Source organism: Molothrus ater, chromosome 14, assembly GCF_012460135.2.
Source record: "Molothrus ater isolate BHLD 08-10-18 breed brown headed cowbird chromosome 14, BPBGC_Mater_1.1, whole genome shotgun sequence".
NCBI classification, from domain to species: Eukaryota; Metazoa; Chordata; class Aves; order Passeriformes; family Icteridae; genus Molothrus; species Molothrus ater.
The window spans coordinates 7,467,867-7,484,543 of record NC_050491.2 but is presented as its reverse complement, the minus strand read 5'-3'; the positions used below and the strand labels follow the sequence as shown (position 1 = coordinate 7,484,543).

The window sequence follows — 16,677 nt, the reverse complement described above, 5'->3', positions numbered from 1 at the left end:
CAAGTGCCTCAAGAGCTACTTAAAATGAAGATGACTCCTATAGTTAGGAGGAATAATAGCAATTGGGACTGTGGGTGAACTAGCTGATCCAGAAATTCCTCTTCAGTGTCAGCTGTGATTTATGAAGGGCAAATGTTTATTCATGTTGAAAGTAAAGAGTTGAATAACACACAATGGGTGTGCTTGTATTAAATCCAGAAAGAGCTAAGTTTTAAACAATGTTTCATAAAAAACAAGATTGATCTAAGACAAACATTGTAAAAGCATTCTCTTTCCAAGACTTCTCTAGCTAATACATACCATGTCTCAACTGAAAACTTTGAGTAGGGAGATTATCAGCACCATGACACAGAAAATGAATGGGAGCCTTCTTATGACTCTGCTACAGATTGTGCACTGTTCACCAGCACAGTGTGCTCACACTGGGGCTTCTCTTGCAAATCATGGGTTGTTATCAACCTCCTCACCATTTGTTTCTATAAGGCATAGAGGAAACTAAGATTCTCAAAATCTCTTTTTCAGTCATGTTCATAAGTTAACTACTTTTGAACTTTCTTCTCTCTAGGAAATCATGCCAAAACTTAATTACAAAACAATGATGTTAAAAACACAGCTATTACTTTAAGGAAGTATGAACAGAATTTGACAAGCAGGTGTGCTGAACCAAGTCAGGAGAAAATTCACTGGGTCTCAGATCTCAGCCTGCTGTGTCCAAACTCAAAGCAGCAATCAGATAGAGAGAGCAAAAATAATTTGCAAAGCATCAAAATGGTATTTGGAAAAACTTTGAAGACAAAGTGTCTCCTAGAGGGACTCTCTCTTTAACTGAAAGCATTTAATGAGCCCTGTCACATCAGGGCTCTGTGTTGTGACAGGTCCATACTAATCAGAGGGAGGCTGACGTGGCCACTATTCCAATCCAGTGAAGCATATTCAAAGTTCCATACATCAGTGGTTGCTCTCCAACTAGTTTATTAATAAGTGATAGCACTTTATTGAAACCCAGTCTTTGGATACAAGGGTTGTACTGTTGGGGCTGATGTATCAAGACTGCAGAGCTTCTATTACTGCTGCTGAAAAATCAGTGACCTAAAAATGCCTTTCTCTGTAGTTCCAAGCCTATTAGCGTCTGCCTGAAGATTCAGGTGGAAAAATTCCCCAAATGGAAATTTACTTCTTCTCAAATCCACTAATTATGAGAAAACACACAGGTCATTAAAATCTCCCACTTGTTGCTGCGGCAGTTGTTGGGGGTTTTTGTAAGGTGGCATAAAAAAAGAAATTATCTTGTTTAAGTCTGATGGTGAGAAGTGGCATTTGATTCAGAGACATGCAAAATACACTTCCTTTTTAATCAATGAACTTGTTCTGTACTACACTAACTTTGAAACACTTGGCAGAACAACTGTGCAATGGACAATAATGGTTAACTGAACACTAGACAGAGGAACAGGGCACTGCTGAATCCAGTGAAAAATGCATCTACAGCAACAGCTGACACCCAGTAACAAACAGGATGAAACTTTCTGCTGACTTTCTACAGACCTTCCTCCTGTGAGGGTTCAGTGCATGAAAGGTAGGAAGTTAAACTGCAGGGCTACAGGCAAATTTTACAGTTCTGTTTCATTTTTAACCAGGCATCAGTATTTCATCAGCTCACACGTGGCCTTTCCAGTTTGACATCTGCTACTCAGTATCACCAGAATTTACTAACATAGGAGGGAAATCACTTCACCATGAGGTTTTTATTAAAATCTGATGTCAATGTACTTCTCTCAAGTTCTCCGTTATTTTATTTGTGTCATGAAGACCATAAACCCAAGGGAAAATATAAGGCTGTCAAGGCCTATATTTCATGGTCTGAAGCTATCTGGATATTTGTATCTTAGTGGGAAGTTAGAGATTCTCTCAGTTAAGGTGACTGTTTTAAGAATGTAACTCTTAGACCCCAAAAGAGCCTATTTGCTTGCTTTTAGCCCATGCCCAAACCAGAGCCCTTACACCCTCCAGTCATTAACACTCAAGCTTACTTAAGCTTTGGAACATTTCACATATGTTTACCATGAATTCTAAAGCACAAAACTATCACTGTTTTATGAGCAAATGATCTACACAGTGATAAAATAGAATCCTGCTTTTCAAAGGTCTGTGTCAAAGTAATGACAGTCTTCACATCTATTCTCTAAGTGTTCAAGTCAACTGAAAAATTAAAATAAGTAGGCAAGAACTGTTCAAGAATAACTTTTTCTATTTTTTATTCCTGTACGACATTAATGATTTTTCAATGTCACTGCTGTTCAAGAGTTTCAGAACAATTTCTGGATCCAGGTTTTGAACAGATGTGGTATTGGCAAAATGTTTCACAGATTCCCCCTCTGCCCCCATCCCTTTCTCTTTTTTAAACTAGAGGCAACTAAACTGTTTATAGCAAGAAATAGGAGGCAGCAAGGGAGATCACAAAAACAGAAGAGGCTGCTCTCAATTAAGGATCTCCCCAGAGGACTTTTGTTCCTACCAGGTGTTTAGAACTGCTCCTCTTTGCTATTGTTATTAGCTTTCCTCTGAAAGAGGGACAGAATTTTTCATTTATTTTCTCCAGCCATACTAAACAGCACACTAATGCTGAAATATAGATATACAGAAAGTCTACAAGACCCCCTGGACAAGGGCCCAGTATAACAGCAGGGAACTTTCATAAAGCACCAAAGATGACTGTTTTGAGTACAAGTTTTGAAACTATGATCTAAGTTTTAAGAACCATGCTCAGAACAAGAAGACTAAGGTAAGAGATCTGGGAGTGCTAGGATCAAATGGAACCAGACTGTTACACTCCTCCCTTCAAAACAAATCACATACTACAGAGACTTCAGTGTAACAGCTTTTACCATAAAAGCACAGACCCATGCTGGGCTTCGAGGAGGTAAAAAAAAGGAAAAAAGAAAAGATAGAAGGGAAGGTAAAAACCAAAGGAGTCAGGCACCAAGAACTTCTAAATCACTTGGAAATAAAGCCTTCAGGTGAACCCATTTCAATAACTCTGTTAAAGAATGGCAAAATAAAACCACAAAAAAAAAGCTTAGGTTTTTGCTCATGGAGGCACAAATAAGGAAAACAAAGACTAAATCCACTCAATAATTTAACATTTCAGAACAAAAATGAGAATCTGAATATTTTGGTATCTTAATAATCACTAATTTCAGAGATCTCCCCTGATCTAGAAGTAGGAGCAGCAATGGAAGTAAGAAAACTTATCAGAGAATAGGCCTGTGTGGTATAAATGCTGTCCTGTATACATAAGGATGAATATGTTCACCTTTGAGACTTCCATAAAAGAACTCTCTACTACCCTCAGGTCACAATCAGCCCAGATTTTTGCTGTTATCTTAAGGACAATCTAAATCCATATGAACATTTACTCCACCAGTGAACACGCAACACAAATAATTTATTTCATCAACAACTCTTATTTATATAAACAGCAAACCCTTTGTAAGCCTGTTTTAAAGAGAAAAAAAATTGGTTCCAAGACAAAATCTTTACTCTAGCTCCCTGTACCTCACTTTCAACAGAAATTCCCCTCTGCAGCCACAGAGCAACCAACTTCAGGTAAACGTGCTGTAAAGGAATGTGTTCTCCTCCACAAATTATGTTTCCAAGATAAAGACTGATAGCTCATAGAAATGCACTCTTCAGCATCTTACCTGCCTTGTCATTTGCCAAACACAGTCAATGAACTGCAGGAAGATGGGAGATCTGTCAGCATCCGCGTGATCGTCGTCTCCATGGCCCACTCGCTGCAAGTCAGAGCACACTGATTTCAGCCTGGTCTGCAGCACCATCCCAACCCTGCAAAGCTCAGGAACTCTTCAATATGTTCCAGGAGTGAACAAGATAAGCAAGTCTTCCATAACATTAACCTGCATTTTTCAACTACTAAAAATGCCTCCCAATATTAACTTAGGGACATTCCTTCAGCATTTAGCAGAGCTGGAAAGCTCTACCAGTTGCTTCCCCATCTTCTACTGCACAGCCACTGATATCCACCAGTGGGTGAAACTGGTAGGAATTTATTAAGACTGAACTGAAAAAATGGTTATTCTATATCCACCTGTCATAACTACATGCCATTTCTACTAAATAATCCTAAGAGTCAGAGCCCACAGACTGTCATAACAATTTATTCTAATTCCCCACTAACCCATGTGTTAAATAAACACTTGAACCTTAAATCAGAGTAATAACTCCAGCCATTTTACACTTTAGAAACCTTAACTGTTTTCCTTGGTTTTCCATAACATAAGTTATAATCCCTCATTCTCATAAAAAAGCCATATGACTTTTTCTCACCGTTGCACTCAAACCACTTCATTTTTATTTACTCTATATTATACATCACATAGAGGTTTCTGGTTAAAAATGAATGGGTCACAGTTCTCTGACACACTCAGACCATTAAAAAGACACCAGAGACAATAACTAAAATGCAGCAGTGAAAAAAACTGCTATTCAAAGTAAAGTCCTGAAGGTGACAAACTGCACACTAAATTTTCCAGCTTACCATTGCAAATCGATGTCCAAAACTTATCCATTCTTTCTCTACAAGCACTTCAAAGCCCTTGATGGTTCTGTAGTAGCTGTCCAGCATGAGCATGGCCAGAGCAGTGAGCTGGGCAGTCCGGTCCCAGCCATCACTGCAGTGCACCACTACAGAGGTTTTACCAGATTCAATTTTATCTGCAATTCTTACTGCTCCAGCAAGAAGCATCTTAAACAAAAATGAAGAAACAAGTGTATTAAATACTACCAAAACTTTACTAAAAAAAGAAAATATTAAGATTTTATACTCTTTAAGTCATTATGTCTTAAAATTTCGGATTAATTACATAACCATCCTGATGACAATACTTTAAATTAGAGATTTCCAAACAGTGGTGTGCATGTTCCTAGAGGCACAAACACTGCACTCTCTTGTTCAGACAGAGAGCTTACCAGCTCCCCATTACTAGCAGCACATAATAAATGAACCTGGAAATCCCTCCTCTAAATTAATTGATATTCTGTATTATGATGAAAAGACACAAATACTGTAATCTATTCCAAAGGCTGAAGTCTCGAGGTTTTCAAAAGTTCATTTCACATTAATCAAACCCTCTATCTTGCTCCATTTTCAAGTTCAACTGAAACTACTGAGTTTAGAGAAAAGGACAAAGCATCCAGCTAGTCTGTACCAAAACACAACCCAAACAAACCCAGAAAGCCCTGGCTGGGAGCCAGTTCTGATTTGTTGCTGCATGAAGTACACATGATATTCAGCTTCTGAGCTGACCACCAACAGCCTGCATTTGGAAGTATGGTAGAACTGAAGGATTCCAGAGGGGAAGTATCAAGAAACAACACATAAGTGTCCATGAGAGAACAGGGTTTGTGGTATGAACTAGTTAACTGCCAGTTATTTCAGTTAGAAAGCTCTACTGCATTAATATTAACATAGTTTGGTCTTCAATAAAAGCAGAAAACAAATCTCTTTAACATACAGGTATGCAATAGCTTGCTTTAAAGAGAACACAGATGCCTCTGAAGGAAAACAGCTGGAAATAAACAACAGAACAGGTACAGGAAATGAGCAGGGAATGGGAGACAGAAAACACATTTACTATTAATTCAGCAGATATCTGTGGAGTGTGTGAAGCACTTTATTCCACTTCAGTGAACAGCCTTTAGAAAACAGCTTCCTCTACAAATTTATTATTCTTCACAGATTTTTCAAAACTTGGTAACCACCACAGTATTTCAGTTAGGGCTCCTAACAAATAACTGGCTTTGGACTGGTTTACAAAATGAGAATTGAAAAATAATTAATACCACAAGTTCTACCCTCAGACAGAAAATACTCCAGGTATGCAATAAGCACCAAGTGCCTCTACTCATGTAGTTATTCCTGTCTGCACACACAGAGTTACTGGTGCCTTCACTCCTAGACCATGTCTGGAGCACTGTGGGTGCAGGGTTGGAAGGTGAGTTTCCAGTAATGCATTGCATTCAACTGGGACACAGCCACACTGCTTTGAGCCCAGAAAACAGCAGATGTGTTTAGAGTAAAGCTGTGGAGTGTTAGTGCTACAGCAAGCTAAATCAAAAGGCAAAGAACTCTTGGAAGAAATCTCAGAGAGACTATCAACACTGTTAACACAATAATGGCAGCCTTCAAGGAATCAGCCTGCAGTTTCTGCTGTCAGGACCATTAAAGTGAAACAGCATGTAAGGGACAGATCCATGAAGAATGTCATACATGCATCAACTCTTCAAAATCATTTAAATGACACTTCCAGTTGCTATTCTGACACCGCCTGATCCAAGAACCCCACCAGAGTCAGTGGCAATGAAAGGTGACCACAAACACAAAACACACAATTGTAAAAGGCCAGGCTGATAAAAAAAGTGTCCCAGATACTCAATGCTGTTAGAATGAGATTCCCAATGCTGTTTCAAATAGTTCAAATTCAGGCGAACAAAAAATTTAAACTGTTCCCAAAATATAATTAAATTTGGCTCCTAATTTCGTGTTTGCTCCCTCTACTGGCTCTGCTGCAGTTGTCAGAGACTGCTTAACAGTCAAACTAATGAATGATCCCAAACATGTTTTGCATGAGTGACATTTGAGCCAGCTGCTAATAAAACAAATTACACTCCATCCATATTATTCATAAACAGAGGATTAAATGTGGTAATGAAATAAGCTACTCTACAATAATTTCAAAGGTTAGTGAAACTGACTGTAAAACTGAGTGTGGTAGTGATTTATTTTAATATTATGTTAAATAATAGGGCAGATGATAATCTGATAGATCAGTGGTTACAAACAGCTCATGAAAATGTAGGTGCCCATCACAAGAACTGTAACATTGCACAGAAGGAGGGAAGGATGAGAAAGGCTGTGGAATTCACAGTCAAGTTCTTTTGGCAGTGGCTCAAATATACTCTGAAGTTCCCAGTGCATTCTTCCAAACAAGAGGGATAATCCTGGACTGCCCACAAACATTCCTTCTCAAGAAAATAAAACACAGCAGTAAATATGATACTGTATTGCTTGGAATTAACTCACTATCTCCCAGTACATAAAACTAGAAATACTATGTTATTATGGAATGCTTAAAATGCTGCATTCTAAGTGATTATTTAAAAATTACACTTTTTCACAAGATTCTTCTGATTAAAACAACATGCTTGAGTTTCAGCATTATTTTAGCAATATTTTCAGAAGTGCAAGTTAAAAACATGGCTTAAAAAAAGTAATTGACTTTTCACACCAAAAGCATTTTACCCTTATATATTCCAGCCAGTGTGTGGAGTCCACGTTTGACAGCCACCGAGTCTCATCAATAGTAGGATAAACAATTTCTTTCAGTTTCCTCAGGGATTCTCTCATGACATGGATATTGTGAATCTCCAGAAAGACCAGCTCTGCATTTGGGTAGGCACTTTCACTTTCATATCCTCCACCTTTAGCCTGTCATTCAAAAGGTAAAAATAGACAATGAGAAGAACACGTATAGGACGTCAGTATAAGGTGGAGAGAGTTTTTTATTCAAGTTTCAGAATTTTCTGAGAGAGGAGATTATTTTAGTGCTGATAAAAACATATTTTTGGCTTCTGGTTTTCTAAAAAAAAAAAAAAGGAGTTTTTTTAGGTGAAAGAAATTCTAATTGCAACAGGCTACATTTGATAATACATCCATATACCTTCACTGCTTTATTAATGAAAGTTTTGGTCTTCTGTGAGCTTTGTTCCATAATTTCTCAGCTATATCTGTGGGTCTGTCCTTCAGCTCAGGCTACAGCCAAGATCTGAGGTCACCATTTGTGGTATTTTCTGGGTCCCCAGGGCAAAGGAGGAATTGAGAATCTGACTCCATGTTCTTAGAAGGCTAATTTATTATTTTATGTACTTATATTATATTAAAGAATGCTATACTAGAACTATACTAAAGAATAGAGAAAGGATACAGACAGAAGGTTACAAAGAATGATAATGAAAACTCGTGACTTCTTCCAGAGCCCCAACACAGCTGGACAATGATTGGTCATTAAGTCAAAATAATTCACATGAAACCAATCAAACAACCACCTGTTGGATAAAACAATCTCCAACCACATTCCAAAGCAGCAAAACACAGGAGAAGCAATCAGATAATTATTGTTTTCAATTTTCTCTGGAGCTTCTCAGCTTCCCAGGAGAAGAAATCCTGGCAAAGGGATTTTTCAGAAAATATGACAGTAACAATATCTTCATGCTGCCTTTGATTCCTGCCAGCCTTTCTAAAATGGTACAAGCAACTTACCTTCCTGCCCTCTTTAGGCACCCTCTCTTATCTCTTTTCAACAACAGATCTCCACATTCTGATATCTGGCTCAAGCTTCAGCCTTGTGGTAAGGCTGATGAACTAATGCCAGTTATGATAGAAACCTACCTTGTTTGTATCTGCAACACTATTCTGCCTGGCATCAAAGATGATAAGTTTATGTGACTGAGCATTGGCATCCATAATTGTCTGCAAATATTTTTCATCTTCCTTGCAACGTTTATCATTTGGGCCAACTGATGGCTGGCTGCATCGTGTTATCGTTGCCTGACTCTCAGGATGAATCCAGGACAACACCTGGAACAAGAGACAATGATTTCATTTACTACACTACTATAAAAGCAGCAGGCCAGAGAACAACCAGACAATCACATTGCTTATCTGGCATTATTTCCTGGCAAATCAACAAATGCAAGTTTAAGGACAGGCTGATGCAAAAACATATTGACAGCACACTAGCACTGACTGCTCATCCCAAATCTGAGCCTGAAATACAGAGTGATTCTAAATATCTTAGCTGTTATTTCTAACAGCAACTAAGCCTGTATTATTCTAATTGGAAAAAAAAAAAGGGCAATGGAGGAATAAAATTTGCTTCCATGTGGAAGAATATGGATCTATATACTACCTTGCTAAGCATGAAAACCAACACAGTCTCACGTATTTTAAGTGGTTCTAATGCTACCTTGTCTATTCTCAAGCAAAGCACTATGGCTATGACACATTCTACTCCAAATAAGAACACAAGCTGATACATGCCAGAGCATGAGATACCATTGTGGCCTAGAAGTGCTAATCCAAACAAAAAACTCAGTACATAGCACAATAATTGTGCAATTAAACTCACACTTGAGTTGCTCCCTTCAGTTCTAAACCCATTAAGTCTAATTCTTCTTTCTTTTCCCCACCCCCCAACTCAGGAAGGAAGCCATCCCACTGTTGTTTAAAAAGCAAAGCCTAAAAGAACACTAATATTTTTTTAAAAGCTACAAATTTCTAGAACACTTCTATTCTCTTGTACAAATTTCACTTACAGGAACTCTCCCTTTTGCTCTAAATGCTGCCACTTTTGAGAGGTCATCATCCTTCACACTGGTTGGCACAACAAGAACAGCAGGGTATGTATCACAGAGCTCATAGGTGCTGTTAATTTTGGATATTTTCCAACTCTCATTGGGCAAGCCCTGTGTGGAAACAAAACATTTTGCTCTCTTGCATTTTTCAGGTTAGACCTTTACATATCTCAGTTTGGGGCAAAGAAAAATTTTATGTGTTGCATGCTTTTAAAAAAAAGGCATGCCCACTTTTTTTTTTTTAATAAGCTATAAACTTAGGTCTTCATGCTGAAACATAAACCAGTGGAAGTCTTTATACTAAACTGATAAGGAAAATAACCATATTGAAAATGCAGATTTAAAATTACAAACTCCAGTTACTCTTCTGTTTAGTGATGTTTATTCAAGTTCAATTTTTTGTAACACCTGTGTTTTGCAGAAACAGCACGTGAAAAATGTGGATTTCAGAACCATGTTAAGTTAGACCAATTCACTCAAGTACTCAGCACCTGTATCTCCATCAACTTTAGCAGGTGCTCAACACACTCAAACTCAGGCCACTTGCATTTTATTATCTAAACATGAGCTGCAGACAGTCAGTCTATGTAGCAAGAGCTACACAGACTGAAAATGTTGAGTTTTCTGTAACATTTTTTCTTTGTTTAAATGGCTCTGGGGAGATGGAGAAAAAAAAATACACCAATTATTCTATAACTTACCTGCCTCTTATATTCTGCCATTGGATCATACACTTTCCAGCCATTAACAGCAAACTTTTCTTTATAGCTGAATGCAAAAAGAGGCTAAAAACAACAAAACAAAATCATAAATTACTGCCTGAGAGGTTGTAAGCACAGTAACTCCAAAACAGTCAACACTCCAGTCTTTCAAATCTCAAGCAGACATAACACCTTCAGTCAAGACTGGAACACACTGAGCTAGAAAAAAGATAAGTTTTTTCCATTAAGTATGAGTTCCATTAAGCATGAGTTTAAAGTTCAAAAAACCAACATAGGAAACAGAAAATTGAAGTTATTTGCCTCTGATCACACAACACATCAATGGAAATGCCAAGATTAGAAAATTGGTTTCCAACCTCCCAACAAGTTCCTTACCCACACAAGCAAATGAAATAGAAATCTGCAGCTAACCAGTAACAGGACTAATTGTACCTATTTGTTGCATTACATAGAACTTCTAGATTTAATTAGCTACTGCAGAAAATAAGAGTCAACACATACATATTTTTAATCAGCAACATTAGGCAAACCTAGATCTCAAGGGTTATGCATAAATTAACTTCACCAATAGCAGACACAGCTGTGTTTGATGAATTAATGTAAAAAGCACACAGGGTCAGAGTGGCCTGCCCGCTCTGCAACAGATTTTATGAATCCACACTTCAAAGTTTGTTATACAGCCCTTGTATTTCCTCCCCTACACTTTCCCAAAAGAGGAGAGCCAGTGACAGCCTCTCTCCATCTCAAGACTTACCAGCCCATTAGAAACAGGAAATGCACGTGTTACAAGGTTTTCAAAGATCTCCAGTCTGTTCTGCTCTTCCTGTTTATAGGCCAGCCGCAAATTTCTCATATCCTGTCAGAAATAAGTTACAGTTTTACTCTATGATAAATTAAAAAAAAAGAAAAAGCAGTTTTAAGACATTTGATTGAATGAAGGCATATATGGAACACTAAGTCACTGACATCATCTAACCCCCAACAGAACAGAGTTGGGTAAGCATTCATGAGATAACTAGGACTGTCAGTAGAGATGCTTGATATAAAAATTTCCACTTTTCCTTTGAATTCACTCTTCAGACAAAAGGCAGAAGTGTTTAAGACTGCAAGTATCATAGAGGAATTGAAATAAATGACGCACGATTCAAATACAGGGAATTGATCAGACAGAAAAACAGCACACAGGCTGGCAGATTCTTCTTACAGAAAAATGAAATGAAAATAATTTACTATTAATAAATCTCTACCATGCCTTACCTTGCAAACTATTTCTATACCACAAGAGTTGTCTCCATGGCTCTGTACTCCAATTTTTTCCACCCTACTTATAACTCCAAGGGGAACATCAACAACAAAAGGTGGATCCTGAAATTTGTATATAAAACAAATAGATGTTATTACATGAGAAGAAATACAAATTACTATTATTCATGTGTGTTTCATTAGAGCCAACAGCAATTCCAGTTTAGTAAACTGCTGTGAAACATCACATGGAACTTGTCACTTTCTGAAATCTACTTCAGCAACATTCCTACCTGAAACTACAGGCAGATAGATGGTGAAGTCTTACCCTCTCAACACTTTTGATAAACATTCTGAAGTCCGTCACTGTGAGCGTACCACTGACTGCTCCCATAAATGGACAGATATACATAACGTCCTTAGCTGGAAAACAGATCATTAGAGCATTGTTTTACTATTATAGACATTTGTTGCATAACAGTCTATTTTCATTTGAAACTCACAAGATATTGGCAGCTCCATAAGATTTTGAAGCCTGACCTCTTTAGGAAAGTCTATTCTTGCAGAGTTGTCTTTATCTCAACAATGAAAGGAATCAAATTCCTCCCCTGCTGCCCCTGAGCACTTGGGGCAGGCAGGTCCCCAGCAGGTACCCCAGGTGCAGAGCAGCCACACTCGCCCCAAAGACAGAGCATCCAAAGTGGCAATTACTGATCCACAGGCACCCAAACTCCAAGTAATTCAGTTCTATGTCCATAGCTTTGTTTTCACTTTTTTTCACTGGTATTCTTTCCTAGCCAAGTACTGCACTGCTAGCACAGAGCTTGCTGTCACATGCCAGAGTGAAATAAATCCCACTAAGTACCAGAAACTAAGCTCACCATAACTTCATCTTTTTTGAAGAATAGAATTTTGAATCTATGATATATCCTTAGCACCTCTAAGCAGAAATACAATACATACATCCCTATGGAACAAAAAATCCTTAGGAAAAGAAATATTATCTATATGGAGCAAGTCATCCTCTGGATCTGATTTCTCCTTCCTACACTTGGATTTACAAGACAAAGAAAAGAAATCCACATTAATTTTAAGTGGCAATAAATGAAATAAGAAAAGTCAAAAGGAAGTCATATTCTGTTTTTAAATAAACCAGCAATTTAACAGTATTCAGTGCAGCACTCAGTGGTACACTTACCAATAACTTTGATTGATTCTCCAGGAAAAAGTGGAGCCTCTTCCATCTGTGCCAGTTTGTTTCCATCCCGCAGTGCCTGGCAAAAATCCAAAATCATGAGTAAATCTCACTCTCCATCTGTACCACATCGATATATTTTGATGCAAAGTGCTTTTATTACCAGATTACTGGAACACAAGAAGTGTGTCTTTTTTAAAATCACATAACTGTACTAAACAGTACCACAGTAAAAGAAAAAAACAAAAAGCAACCAAACACAAAACTAAGTATTATAAATTTAACACAGACATACATGTTAGTTACATATTAGTAACAAAGCATTCATGCAACAATTAGTTTCACATGCTAGCTATATACAGCATACAAAAATATGAACAATAAGATCAGCCCAAATTATTAATTAATAATTTGTTAGTGTTTTGCTGAATGCAGGTATTATTTGGGGTATTTTATCTATTTGAGAACATTTTAAAGCTCTTTTGTATTTTTAAAAATTCTAACGCTGCTTATTTAATATTTGAGTATTTTCATCTGAGAGAATTATATGGCAGAAACTTTATTTAAAGATTTTAACTTTGCGATTTTGATAGTAAGAAGCACCCCACAATGCTCTATTTCAATCAATACCTTACTAAGAGTGCCACAGGTTATGGAATAGGTTCACTATAGGAATTTTGGATCCAGATGGTCAGATTAAGAATGAAGTAATAACAAAATATAGAAGGACAATTAGCAATTTTAAAATAAGAGTTAGTTAAATAAATTTTCATTGAGGTAAATGGCTTCATTGCTGAATGATACATGATGGATCCTTTGCTGGCAGCTATGATTTACAATGTACTAAAGACTGTAATAAAGCATAAAACAGTTTGTGGGACTGTTAAGGACCATGTAATAAAGTGATCTGTCTCAGGTCAAAATGATGACACATTAGGGTCTCAATTTTTTACATTCTGAATGAATATAATGGGGTAACCTGTTACAATAAACAACTAATCCTCCCCTTGTATTGCAGCTCTGATCCACACAGAAGTAATTGGCAGGATCTCTCTGCTTCCACACAGACTACCCCAAGCTCTCCCTAATAAACAATTTCTAAAAATATTTCAGCTGATCTCTGGCTTCAGATTTCCTTGGAAAATTTTGGAGTTTTACATTCAGCAGTCAATCACAAAAAATAATGTGCAGAGAAATAGCCAGTGCTTATAAACTGAGGGTGGATGTGCTCTGTAAGCCAGGCTTATGTTCAGTATTATATTTTAGACTACATGACCTTACAAGAAAACTCTGTCTGGCACATAACCAGTTACAAGTAAATGCTTTCTAGGGCTTCTCTTGAGTAAGAAAAGTAAGATTTGTATGCAGTGTATGAGTACTACTTTATAGTACCTTGCTACATAGTTAATGAATGAAAGATGAGTAAAACTTGCCACCTGATCAGGTTCTGCTTCAGAATGATAGCCATTGTGTCCATCCTGAATCTCCTGCTTTGCATGAGGCAACAGTAGGGCAAGAGAGAAGTAACAGCAAAAAAATTGCAGACAACAGGTGAAAGGACAGAATCTTATCTTTTTTTTTGTTTCCCTTTTTAAAATTTCCTTAAAAAGACAGCATATACTTTAACTCCAGTTTAGCTTTCCAAAATCTTCCACTCCCGGCACACACTACTTTCCACAGAAGGGAATCCAAGCTGTTAGCACCATCCCTTGAACATTACTTGGCACAACACAAAGTGAAAAATTTACTCCCTTTTTCACAATAGAGTCAGTGCTGGTGGATAAGAACATAAAAGTATGTACTGTCTTTTTAAGACAAATAACCTTACAATGAAGAAAATTAATTTCAGTATGCCACATGCTTATCAAGAGAAGAAATTGAGTACAACTTGCAATGGCAGCATTATGGGAAAACTCATGCAATCTTTTACAGAAAAAAATAGATTGACATCAAATAGAAGTACCCTAGACATTAAAAAAAAAAGCTTTGCTGTGTAAAACACGTTGTAATTGAACTCTCAATCTTATAGTTTTACATATCTTTCTAGCAAATTCTATGTTGTTGTTTGAAACTTGGCCAGTAACTTTACAGAAACTAAAATTACTACTCATAGCAAAATATGCAAACAATTCACATTTTCAAGCAATTTATTTTTGCATCATTGGCAGCAAATCCTGAACATTAGTTCAATTTCCTTAATAAACATAAGGTCCTTTTGCACACTGGAGAGAAGCACAAATGTCACTGGGTCAGCTGAAGGAATTATTTTAACATGTTCAGCCAAAAATGTTCTTCCGTCTTCTTCCTTTAACAACTGGAGAGAGGTTGTGCTCATGACAGTCTATTGCTCCCAGTTCAAATGCAAAGAACCCACTTGGTCAGACTGTGAAATCAGCCTCAGTCTAAATTTACAAGTGTTGTTAGAAGTCAATTTTTCTTTTTACAGTATTTCTACAAGAAACCCTCAAGAACAAGCTTAGAAAAAGGACTTCAGATAATTTGAACTCTACATGAGTTTAAAAAGTTGTATGTAATTAAAAAACCTTTTCAAGTTATAATGTTACTAACATTTTGGTATGGGTAGAATTCTGTCATACAGAAATTACTTAAATTTCAGATTATAATTACGTTGTTTCTGAAATCAAAGAAAAGTAGACACTGTGATCTCTGGAAGAAAACCAGCAGGACAATGAGCAAATACACCAAAAATTGAAATATATGAAAGACAAAGAAGCAGAGCAGACCATTCAAATATCAAAGCCTTTACACAGAACTGGGAACAACTGAACAAAACCACTTTTTGTTACTCAACTAAGACCAATTATTTGAAGGGCTGTCTATTCAAAAGAATAAATATATGAATTTGTGGTTTTGTATGATTGGACTAAACACATAATTTTTAAATAGGTAAACAACAGATGAGAAAAAGAAACCATTCAGACTTCATCTCTTGGTTTCAGACTGAACAAGAGGTCTTTGTTTGAATCAAAGTGTTGGACACATTTCATGAACAATGTCAGAACACTATCCAGATCATTTCTCACTCCATAAATGTTACCAAGAGAGAGGGGCAAGAAAACAAGGCATGCCCTTTTTAATCTTCAATGGACAATGGGCAAGCCCTGGTCTCAAAATTATCATTAAAAAGATGTAGGTCATTGCACTAGTGCCTAACTTCAAACCTAACTTTCAATCCTATTACAGCTTGGTAACAACTAATTTAAAACAAGTACAAAGGCAAGCATGAATTTGGAACTTACTTAAATAGGACAGACACAGACAAAATGCTTTTACCACTGGTATTCCTTAGCACAGACATGTTAGAGCTGCTAACACAGTACTCTGCAGTCTGAAGCACGTAAACCTGAATTGCAAGCATCCATTTTGTCAAAATTAATGTAATAAAACTGAAGTTAGTATTGCACATTCATAAAATAATTTTAAAATATTGCTCTCTTACATACTGACTTTCATTGCTCATGAAAAGATTGTAATGTATATAAAGCATTTTTGTGGCAAAGAAGCTGTTGCACTGCATAGCAAAATGGCCTGACTGGTTCATAAAACCATTAATGAGGTAAAGAACGCTTGACACACCAAGATCTCACACAGCACAAGAGACACACAGGTAGGAGGCTGTTCACTGCTAGCCAAAGGTAATCTTACCCGTATTACTGGCCTCCTGTACACCTGTTAGTTAAAATACAAAATATTATCCAATCAAACACATGGATGTGATTTGTTAAAGATATTATATCTTATTTCACCAGATTTTCAAAAGAACTCTACTCCCAAACATTTTAATTATAGCTGGGTTTTGAAAGAACAAACCAAAACTATGTAGAACTAATAACTCTCATTTGCAGATTTTTTGGTCTAAAAAAAAATCTCAGCCACTTGATTTTAGTGATGTAACAAATTCCAAGCTCTTTGAAAACATTCATTCCTAATCACCCTTTTATCCTGCTACACTGTGCTATTGTTAAAAGAGAAGAAAGAGCCTGGTAATCCTTCTAGGTGGAAGACAATAAGCCTGCACTAACAACCATGAAGGAGAGGCACCGGACCTTTCAGAATAAGACAACT

At 37.0% G+C, this 16,677-nt stretch overlaps 1 protein-coding gene across 8 annotated transcripts in view; it reads right to left on the bottom strand.

The window, feature by feature from the left end:
* The window catches only part of MTMR1 (myotubularin related protein 1), a 37,501-nt gene that overhangs the window by 15,565 nt on the left and 5,259 nt on the right, over nt 1–16,677 (bottom strand). Inside the window, exons 3-14 of one of the 8 annotated variants that reach the window (XM_036402304.2) lie at nt 16,258–16,281; nt 14,025–14,081; nt 12,595–12,670; nt 11,725–11,819; nt 11,412–11,519; nt 10,909–11,010; nt 10,134–10,217; nt 9,394–9,543; nt 8,468–8,656; nt 7,322–7,507; nt 4,559–4,765; nt 3,702–3,794 (exon numbers count right to left, since the gene is read on the bottom strand). In XM_036402304.2, coding sequence (XP_036258197.1) covers nt 3,702–3,794; nt 4,559–4,765; nt 7,322–7,507; nt 8,468–8,656; nt 9,394–9,543; nt 10,134–10,217; nt 10,909–11,010; nt 11,412–11,519; nt 11,725–11,819; nt 12,595–12,670; nt 14,025–14,081; nt 16,258–16,281 — 1,371 coding nt within the window. The remainder of the gene's footprint in view (nt 1–3,701; nt 3,795–4,558; nt 4,766–7,321; nt 7,508–8,467; nt 8,657–9,393; nt 9,544–10,133; nt 10,218–10,908; nt 11,011–11,411; nt 11,520–11,724; nt 11,820–12,594; nt 12,671–14,024; nt 14,082–16,257; nt 16,282–16,677) is intronic. The other 7 variants (XM_036402305.2, XM_036402306.2, XM_036402307.2 and 4 more) reach the window with 7 other exon arrangements.